The 10,859-nt window shown below is 39.1% G+C and overlaps 2 protein-coding genes across 2 annotated transcripts in view; both read right to left on the reverse strand.

The window, feature by feature from the left end:
• LOC103461788 (interferon alpha/beta receptor 1a-like) overlaps positions 1 to 2,454 on the reverse strand; it is a 9,881-nt gene extending 7,427 nt beyond the window's left edge. Inside the window, exon 1 of the mRNA XM_008404140.2 lies at positions 2,345 to 2,454. Coding sequence (XP_008402362.1) covers positions 2,345 to 2,399 — 55 coding nt within the window. The 5' untranslated portion in view covers positions 2,400 to 2,454. The remainder of the gene's footprint in view (positions 1 to 2,344) is intronic.
• A 773-nt stretch (positions 2,455 to 3,227) lies between these two features.
• On the reverse strand, positions 3,228 to 10,554 carry LOC103461787 (interleukin-10 receptor subunit beta-like). The gene is made up of 7 exons (XM_008404139.2): positions 10,261 to 10,554; positions 8,349 to 8,472; positions 5,205 to 5,377; positions 4,925 to 5,079; positions 4,179 to 4,332; positions 3,894 to 4,036; positions 3,228 to 3,815 (listed from the first exon to the last, which is right to left on the reverse strand). The coding sequence occupies exons 1-7, from the start codon at positions 10,310 to 10,312 to the stop codon at positions 3,639 to 3,641; spliced, it is 978 nt and encodes a 325-aa protein (XP_008402361.1). The 5' UTR covers positions 10,313 to 10,554; the 3' UTR covers positions 3,228 to 3,638.
• Between the last annotated feature and the right edge of the window lie 305 nt (positions 10,555 to 10,859).

Below are 10,859 nucleotides of genomic sequence, written 5' to 3' on the forward strand. Positions count from 1 at the left end.
ATACACACACACACACACACACACACACAGTCCTGCTCACCATTATTGGCACCCATGAAGTTTAAGTACATATAATGGAATATCTACTGAAGGAAATTCATCAAGTGAGTGAAACAACATTTTACTGCTGATAGCTTGTGCTTGATGCAAAACAGCAAATAATAAAAAAACATTTAAAAAAAACATTATGAGGAAAACAAAGAAAAACATCATTTTTACCATGCCAATGGTATTGGCACCCTTTGCTGCAAATCAATATGAAAACCCAATTTAGCTCTCCTGTTGCAAATCACACATAAAGATCACTTGTTATGGACTGCCTCCACACATGTGACATGAATTAACCAATGAATAATCATGTTGGTGCTTTAAAAGCCACCTGTTAGTTCATCTCCACATGTGACAATGGTAAAGACAAAGGAGCTGTCTGAATACATCAGAAATGCTATAATTTGCAAGCACAAGACCTCCAAAGGGTATAAAGCCATCTCCAAAGACCTTGGTATCCCTGTTTCAACGGTGCATAATGTTATTAAGAAGTTTTCCAGACATGGAACGGTCAAGAACCTCCCTAAACGTGGGGGGAAGAGAAAAATTTATGACAGAAGTCTTCGACGGTTGGTGCGAATGGTGGAAAAAACACCATTCGCATTCCAGGTTGCCTAAAGACCAACCTGCAGCCGTCTGGTGTGATTGTTTCAACAATTACCACATGTCGTACACTAAACAAAGTGGGGCTTAATGGGCGGAGGCCAGGAAGACCCCATTGCTGAAGAAAAGACATAAAAAAGAACGTTTGATCTTCGCAAAAGAGAACCTGGACATACCTCAATCCTTGTGGGACAACGTTTTATGGACAGATGAAACAAAAGTGGAGCTTTTCGGTAAATCACACAAACAATATGTTTACAGACGGCGCAATGAAGCCTTTAAAGAAAAGAACACCATACCAACAGTCAAGCCTGGTATAGGATCCATAATGCTGTGGGGCTGCTTTGCGGCATCTGGTACTGGAGACCTTGACCGTATCACAGGCATCATAAAATCAGAAGATTATCAAGCAATTCTAGAGCGAAATGTCTTGCACTGTGTAAGGAAACTTGGTTTACGGCGAAGATCCTGGGTCCTCCAGCAAGACAACGACCCAAAGCACATCTCCAAAAGCACACAGGCCTGGTTGAAAGGGGAAAAATGGACTGTTTTAAAATGCCCAGCAATGAGTCCTGATCTCAATCCAATTGAAAATCTTTGGGTGGAGCCGAAATCTGCCATTGGAGCTTGAGCATATTGCAAAAGAAGTGTGGGAGAAAATGCCACCCGAGAAGTGCAAGAAGCTTATAGATGAATATAAGAAACGTTTGGAGGCTGTCATTGCTGCCAAAGGCTGTGCAACCAAATATTAAAGAGGGGTGTCAATATTAGTGCACATGCTGGTTTTCTGTTTTGTCCTTTGGAATTAAAATATGTATGCTGAAATGGTAATAACCTTTGTTAAATTACTTTGGACCTCAAATTGAAAGATCCTGCTGATATAAGTTTTGAACATTTCCATTTATTTCTGAAGATATTCACTCAGCTATGCAAATCATGAAGGGGTGCCAATAATGGTGAGCAGGACTGTATATAAACTAACACCATCTGCTTCGTTTTCTGATTATTAACCACAAAAATATTCACGTCGTTCAAACTCCATTTGACAAAGAAATTCAGAGAGAGAAGAATCAGAACCACGACCTTATCTAACCTGAGATGGTTCGAGATAAACTCTCAGATCAGTTCAGAAACGTCCTTACTAGGTCAAATTTACCAGGGCAGAAACACTTAAGTAAAATCTAATCTGCGATGATTATTGCTTATGGGTGTATCCACTGTTAAGTTTGAAACATAATTTGAATTATATAAAGGACAAGCAATGCGCATTTATAATTGAGCTTTTACGTTTGGGTTTAGCCCAAATGATTCGTTTTTTGCTAATAATACTTGGATACTGGTGTGATATTAGAGTATGAACATACAAAGCAAAACAGCTCCCACTTAATATAATTACATTGGAAGAATTCAGCAGCGTCATTGAACAAAAACACTTTCTGTTTCCTTTAACATTACACGCCAGACTCCGTTTAAACCAGATCAATTTTAACCTTTAACAGATAATAAAATCACCTCCGTGCAAACAATAGCAGAATTTAATAAAGAAAATTCAAAATAAAGCAGCTATCAATCATTCGGCTTGCTAAAAATGATTATGATAAACATATACAGATGATTAAAAATAGTTATTAAGAAACTTGCACTCGTTCCGAATGATGTTCGCAGACAAATGATAGCATAAAAACAGACTCACCTGCGCTGCCCTTAAGGCACACAAGCAGAAGGCAGAGGCGAACCAAGGCCAACATGGTTGATATTTGACCATATAAACCTTTTATTTTTAATCCCGATCAAGTCTTCATTGTGTTGGCTCGGACGTTGTCGGCTCCGATCCGTCCTGCTCGAAGCGACGCCGAACTTCCTTCCTGACTCTAGCTGACTCTTCCTGACTCTAAAAGAAGAAGGAAAGGAAAAAGAAGAGGAGTGACGGAGAAGTTTGACAGTGAAAGGAAAAATGGCGGCAAAGCAAGTATGACTGTCTGGACATTTAAAAAAAATACTAGAATAAAGTCATAATATTACCAGAATAGTTATACCATTACTGGAAGTAAGTTGTAAACATGAGTATTTATATTGAGGAAAAAAAGTTTTGATGTAATTGCAATCATCTCAAGTTCGTGGCTTTTTATATGTATTCAGTAATTTAAACAATTGATTTAACCCTTGTGTTTACAAATGGGATCCAACCGACCCGACACCCGTAAAACTTGCATCATTTTCCACAGTCCTTTACGTTTGTCAAATAATCTGATGCTGATGTGTTAAAGATAGTATTTACTTATTTGTGAACAAACTATAACTCCACAAGCTGTTAACCATTTTCACGCAGACTAATGAAGAGTTGTCATAACTTTATTCTTGTTTTTAAAACAAAAACCTTAGTCTGGCCTTAATACTTCATCGTAAGCAAGTGACTCTAGCCCGCAGAAAAAGACCAGAAAATAAACAAAGCCTACATGGCTTGCAACAATTTAAACTGCAACAAGTTTAAACTGTTGCAACTCTGAACAAATTCCAACAGTTGTAATAGAACAGAGAAATATGGGAGAATCAAACAACAAACACACGTTCTAAAGACAAATCAAGAACTGCATTTTTATCATTTCAACACATAAAAATGTTCAAACACACTTTGTAGTTCAGTTTCATCAGCACCCGATAAAAAAAGCCAGTTCAGCTTTGGTTTTGAACATCTCTGGACTGGTAAAAGTGCAAACAATTAAATTAGYAACGTTTGATTGTGAAAAYGTCTTCAGTTTTACATGTTTATAAACAATTCTCCCAAAAACCTACTTCCACGTCTTCAGAAACACCGTACAGTCKGACATTTTATGTCACCAYAACCCAGCTAGTTATAATACAGGTACAGTAAATAGACAGTTTGTAGGATGACGGCATATATCCGTTTACAATCACATTATTTAGAAGTCTTTGTTCAAATCAAAATCTTCCATTTTATTGAGTCTTTGTGGTCAACTGCGGTCACATCAACAAGCAGGATGTAGACAGTTATTCTCCACTGTGCCATTTAGTTGTTTGCCGTAGTAGCTCTCTTTAGTCCCTTCATGGCTGCTTTCCTCGACTGTAACGATGCTCACCGGGGCGATCTCCTCAGTGGGCTGCGTGATTAAAYAAACAGAGGACTCTGGTGTAGCCAGCAGAGACTGGGGAAGCAGAAAGAAGCGTGATGTTAGATTAAATCAATCTTACATCCAAGGCAGAAATTCTGAAAGCAGATGCACCTTTTCAAAATGCMGCGGAAGAGAAACCTTTGGCCATAAGAAGTGGGAAATACTTTTCCATTTCACTATGGCCAGCGCTGTCACAGCCACAGCCACTGCGATAATGACACATGTGATCACAGCTGCAACCACCGGAGAGTTGTCTGAAACAGAGACTGCGATTGGTTTGGAGAACTTTTCCACCTCTGAACATGAAAGTAGCATAAACTCCACTTTACTCAGGTTTAGGGGTCCCTGTTCTGTGCTTATGAACTTCCTCACTAATTATGAATACAAAGAGCGTACCGGAGTCGCCGGTCCTCTCACACAGGACGCTGCTGGGCTCGGTGGGGTTCCTGTTTCTGAGGGTGATGATTCGGACCTGTACACAGTACTTGGTCGAGGGATCCAGTTTTTCTAAAACGACCCGGTCCTGGTGGACGTTACTGTGAGTTCTCGCCTGTAGGGGGTGACAGAGAGGCAAGGTAATGATCAATGAAATCAATCTTCCATTGATGGATGGATGGTTGGATAAAGAGATGGATGTATGAACAGACCAAATGATGGATGGATGGAGATATAATTGGATAGATGAATGAATGAATGAATGAATGAATGAATGAATGAATGAATAGATGGATTGGTGGATGGATAGTTAGGCATATCGATTGATCGATCAATCAATGAAAGGACAAACTGATGGATACAGACACAATTGGATGAATAGATGGATGATGGACACAGACAGGCAGATGAATTAATGGATCAATGAAGGGATCAATAGATGGATGAATGGAGATACAACTGGATGGATGGACAGACAAGCAGATTGGTTGATCAATGATGAGACGGATTGACGGACATGCTGTTGATAAGCTGCTGCTGTTTATCTAAAAATCCAGCAGGTGGCAGCAGAGGGCCATTTCTACAGAGTCTGATCAGCCAGACAAAAAGCTGTGCTACACCTTCAGCCTGTTGGTGTTGAATTCACATCCACTCAGTAATCTGATCAACATTCTGGTTTTTCATGAACTGATTAACCCGCTTCCTACCTGTTCCTCTTGTCCTTCCTTCCAATAGGTGATGTTGTAGTGGACTCTGCGGTACACATCCCTCAGAGAGGACATCTTAAACTCTGGATCCTTAAAACTGACCTCCAGAGTTTGATCGATGGGTAAGAGCGACACGCTGGGAGGACTGATCAGGGCTGCAGAGGAAAAGTCAGAATTAATTTCTGGATGGCTTGGAAACTTGCACCACCAATCGCTTTTGTTGCCAGATCTGAAACCGATGCTTAAGTGAACTTTTGGGGTATGTGCGTTAAAGACTTACTGTCTTTATCCAAAGTGATGTCTTTACTCTCCACCCAGGCTGAGGCCTCTTCTCCCAGCAGAGCCCGGACTTTCCCACTGTATGTCCCATAGTAACTGATGTTAAAATTGCTGAGTTCACATTGAAAGGTTGTGATGTTCACGCAGCCTGGACCGTAGTATTTAACAAAACTCCTGAGACAAAACAAGCAATAAAAGGACACACAGTTTGATAATGACACAGGAAAAAAGCAAACAAACCATAAAACAAGCTTTTATAATGGACAACTAGTCAAAACTAATGAGCCGGTTTTATAACCACTTTGACAACAGCGACTGTCACTATGGTCCTGGGAGAAGCTAAATCCGTCCTCACAGCTCTCAGTGGATTTAAGATTTGAGGTAGCAGCCACGTCTGGCCGATCGGATGATTAACTGATCTTCCGAGTGATCGCCTCTGCAGAAGGTGAAGTTTGCTGCTCTGCAACTCGACACCAATAAGACATCAACAATGACCTCAGAGGAGCAACTGGGGCTGCATTTAACAAGCTAACTAAGACTAATAGTGTCTGAGATCACGCTCTTGAAAAGTCTGTCTTTCTGTAGAAAGATTAATCTTAAACAGGCAGTTTGCATGGAAGGGTTAGAGTTGTGCGACTCTATGCAAAGATGCATCTGAATGAACAATGTCATCAGAACAGCTGAGACCAAAGTCGATGTTGGCTACAATACACATCACCATGTTTGAATAAGAGTTGGATCTGTTTTACAACCAGGGCAGTCTGCATCCACTAAGTCGACTCTGATCTCCTCGGTAGTTCGGACAACAACAGATTTACAACAGAATGGCTTAACAATAAACAAAGGTTCTGCAATGAACTAGTGAACATCAAGACCTCAGCCTTATTGAAATGCTGTGGTGGACCTTATTGAAATGCTGTGGTGGAACCACTAGGCAGTTGCAAAAACTTCAATGAGGTGAAGTGATACTAGAAATATGAGTGGATCAAAATTTTTCCTCAATGATTTAAGAAATTGATAAAGTCAGAAAAGTACTACAGAGAGTTATCACTGGTGAAGGTGATTCTAAAAGCTGCTCACTGGGGTGGACTTGCCCCAGTCAGTGGATTGTCCCCCATCTGCAGGGGTCCAGATCCACCAAATCTGGTCCTAAGTAGGAAAACCGGAGAACAGAAGATCGTATTGTGGACAGAATGACCACAGACCAACCAACATGTTCTTTGGATGTGAGCTTTGGATTCAGACCATTCAGATGTTGTGTGGATTGGTCAGATTTTAGATTCCTTGGACAACTAGTCATGTGTTACCTCAGGAACACATGAAATCAGGTGGGATCGTGGCAAGAACTCAAGCTGGTACAGAAAGTGGGATGCATTCATGTTCTTCATGTTTTGCTTTGAGATGCTGCACGTCTTTGTTGAAGAGGTATGCCCTTGTGGCAGTGGAGGGACAAGGTTTCCTGAATGATCTGAAGAACACAACAACCACTTTGAGGTATTCTCTTGGCTTCCAAATTTTTCAGATCTCAGTCAAATCAATGTTCTAGAATCTAGATAGAAGCGTCAGATCCATGGAGACTCCGTCTCCCAAATTACAAGACTGGACAGGATCCGCTCCTTATATCTCAGAGACATATCCCACAGCAAACCTTACAGATCCAGAGAAGATCATTAGGAGAAAAGTAAGGGGTATTGGCTGACATCATTTGGTCTTATGCCTCGTTCTCCGCTGAGCAGTATGGCATTTTATGGTCCGGCGTATTCAGGAGAGCATTTTCACCACAGGTTGGACTATTACTAGGCAGGTAAGGTTCAACCCAAACTATACCAATGTCCCATGGACCTACAACTGTTAACAGTGCGGAACATGTTGGTTGTACTTGACAATGGATGTGATCCACACTGACCTGTGCTGAACCGCCAGCTGGAAACAAGGAAGTATTATTATGGCTGATTGTTGTAAACATGTTTGTAAACATTAACATCAGTCAGCCGTTTTCCTTTCCAGAAGAAAATCCTGATTCATAACTAAATAATTCTTCTCCAGTTGACTCCAACTTTCAGTTCACAGTTTTCTGTTTAAGGAAGATGCAGAGAAACACTCAGAAACTCTCTGTAGGCAGTTTTCTGGAAACTGACACCAGCGTATCAGAATAGAGGATGCAGYAGTGCAAATAAGCAGAACAACACAAACGTCTGCATGCACAKAGGCTTTCTTTAGTTTCTTCCTGTTTGACTATGACTGTAAATGTGATTTTTTAATCACATTCCAGCCACATAACGTCTCAGACAATTGATGACTATGTAGAAGTCAGTAGCTGCATTTTTATTGACCATATAATTGTGTAATTTGACATTTTGAAAATAAATTCACTGAAAYAAATAAATAAAATACCACCATACCAATTTTRAAAAAAACAATTTTTTTGATAAAAAGCTTTATTACCATCATGAAGTGTTCTTTTTGTTCATATCAAAATTGGTGTAGTTTCCAAAACTGCAACAGAAATACTTTTTTGCAGGACACGAGTCACGTGATCAACAACTGGGTGTTGTCACTGACGGAACCCCAAAGGAGGCGACGGGAAGTAATTGGAGGACCATGGCGCGAGATGTTTTGTAATAACTTATCTTGTGAACTGAACAAATGTGTGATTTTTTAATTGTGTTACTTATTTAATGGAAACACTGCAATTGCGAAGTTGTGTTATTTCGACATTAGTGGAATATTGACAAAGTTTTTGTGCAAATCTTAATGAAAAGAAGGCTAACAGGCCAAGAAGGAGAGCGAGAAAAAAAAAAAACCTTGCTGGTTTATAATTGAGAATATATTCTGTTCATTCACAGAAAGACTCCATCTTCTGCTGCAAACAATAGTTCATTTCCTCCATCTTCCCTATGAAGCTCACGAGTCAGTTTCTCATTCTTCATCCATTTATTGTCTTCCATCTCTCCAAGGCTGAGCCATCTTTTCTTTCCCAGGATCCCAAGAGGTTCCTGGAGGAAATGGTTTAAATAATCCCTCCAAAGGGTTCTGGGTCTGTTTAGTGTTTCTTCCAATTTGTAATAACCTTCAAAGACAGCTGAGCCAGAACAGCCACCTGCAGAGGAAGCTCAGTTCAGAGGAGAATAGTGGTTAAACTTACTTGAACTCGGTGGTGTAGATCAATCCGCTGGGTGCTTCTGCAGGTGGATCCCAGCTCAGGACCAGGTTCAGGTCCCTGGAGGTCAGCTGGACATTRGTGGGACTGCTGAGGACTCCTGATACAACTACACAGACCCGAGAAACAAAGTTAGGAACGGCATCAGTCTCCTGCTCACATCTGATCATTTACCACTTTCTATTGTGCTTCCTTGAACAGGTTAGGTCTCTTCTATGAGATACAAAACATGTTCATTATATTTTATGCAATAAATCATTGTTAGATAATGAGATCTTGCTCTGCTCAGTTATGCCTTTTTGAGCTGTTTTAAGGTCTCTTGTCACTTTAAATCAAAATAACTCAACGTTTACACTCACACATGAAAATGGCTACAATCAGATGTGCTATTATGAAACAACACATCTTTGAAAAGCAGAAGTGGGGCCTACTGCACAGCCAATAAGAATGCTGCAGCAAGTGTTTTCTGGATGGTAAGTGAACAAGAAAACACTTGATGTTGCCAAAGTTGGAACAACCAATATTGGGCTATTTGGCTTGGGCCTAAGTTGGTTGGTTGACATTTTCTTTTTCTTTTAATGTGATGAATTTTAAAACCAGAGCTTTATATTTACTCTGGATGTCTTTGTCTAACATTTTACATGTTACAGAAAAATAAAATAAATGAAAAAATAAATAAATGTAATATTTCTTTGAAAACTTTACGCCCTGGAAAAAAAAAGAGAGAGAAAGAATGTGGCGACAATTTAAAATTGAATTTAAATTACTAGAGCCTTTTTAATAGTTTACATAAATAGTGTCACATTAGGTATTTTTAGGCTCTTTTTAATGAATAAATCCCTAAAAGTAGCCAGCATGAACTATAAACCAGTGGTGTCCAAATCTTTTGTCATGAGGGTCAAATTAGCCGAATCACATGTATTTACACGCCAGAAATATAAATATATAAAAAGATTAACAAAAGTTTTATTACAAATTATTATCTACCTACTCAGTAATAAGCTAAGCATGTAATATTTTATCATAGAATTTATTTCGTTAATATGGACAATAAGATGCATTGTTTTTACGCGTCTTAGCAAACAGCATATTAAATATATTTAATTATGTGAATGGTAGAAAAAAGATGTGCAAGTCATTATAGAACTAAAACTAAAAGAGGTAATTTGCCAATTCTTACAGGTCCAGCTAAACACATTGGTCACTCTTTCTTTTAAAATGCTTGCTCTATTCAGTCAAATTGTATAATTTAATTAAAATAATATTTGGGTGCACTAAAGTCAGCTTTTTAGTAAAAGTTACTKGGTACATATTGTTCTGTTTACCTTACAAGCTTAGTTATAAAAACATCATGAATACTTTGTRATGTACCTAATATTTCCCATTGCAAAAAGAAGAATTGTTGGTAATAATTTCCCCCAAATAAGAAATAAAAATGAGCCATCTGCATCGTGTTGAGGAAGTAAATTTACATGATTCTTGAACTGAAGTTGGTGGCCACACAAAATCAGTCCAGGACCCACATATGGCCCCCGGGTCACACTTTGGACATCTATACATGGTTTTAGTGTCATTTTTGTGACATAGATTTAATTTTTCATAGTTTCTTTTCTRAATAAACAAATCTGTTGACTTGGCAGCCAGAAGAGACTGAAGTAGAAAAATGTACAACAAACATTTCTGGGAGTTCGGTCTAAACCTGTTATGTCCATTTGGAAAAAACATGAATTAAACTACAATATCTCAGTACACACTATAAACTATCACGAATAAACCGATTAAAACCCAAAAATGTTCATGCAAGTTAATCAGAACAACAAAAGTCCTCCATTATCCGATTGTTCCTCTATATTTACGGTAATACGTTCWCTGACCCACAAGAACAACGGAACTTTACCTCCGTTTAGTGTTGAAAGTGTCAGGATGAAAACACAAACAGCGACTGACATGTTGATCCGAAGGTTCGGTTCGGTCCGGTTCGGCCCYCGTCTCGTCCCGACTTCAGTACAGTGTCCCAGGGTTGGTCGTTTCAAACTCGCCGTTTCATTCAGTTCCCGTTTGCATTCATCAACAACAGGCGGGGGAAATACGCGGAAACAAATGTATAATAATAATTTCAGCGTGGACACGTCACGTTTCACGTCAACTCAGTCACTTTTCATTTCACTTCAGGGAAACACGACGTTACGGCAGCTCGCAACTCGGATTCCTTTCTGCTGCGCGCTTATACGGAGCCTTACGGTAACCTTTCGAAATAAAAGCTTTCAAGTAGAATGTCGTCCAAAAGCTACCGTAATTTATTTCAGGTCAAAGACAGAGACATTTCTAAAGAACAGGCAAAAACTAACAGCAATAATTTGGATTATTTAGCCTTTCAAAAGCTTAAAAAGTGGGTTTGTTTTTAAAATAATTTATTCATTTATTAATGCCAGTTTTAAAATAAATATTTAGTTATCAAGCTAAATATTTATTGTGAAATTAAATATTTAGYTTGCT

The sequence above is a fragment of the Poecilia reticulata genome, linkage group LG2 (genome assembly GCF_000633615.1).
Source record: "Poecilia reticulata strain Guanapo linkage group LG2, Guppy_female_1.0+MT, whole genome shotgun sequence".
Lineage (NCBI taxonomy): Eukaryota > Metazoa > Chordata > Actinopteri > Cyprinodontiformes > Poeciliidae > Poecilia > Poecilia reticulata.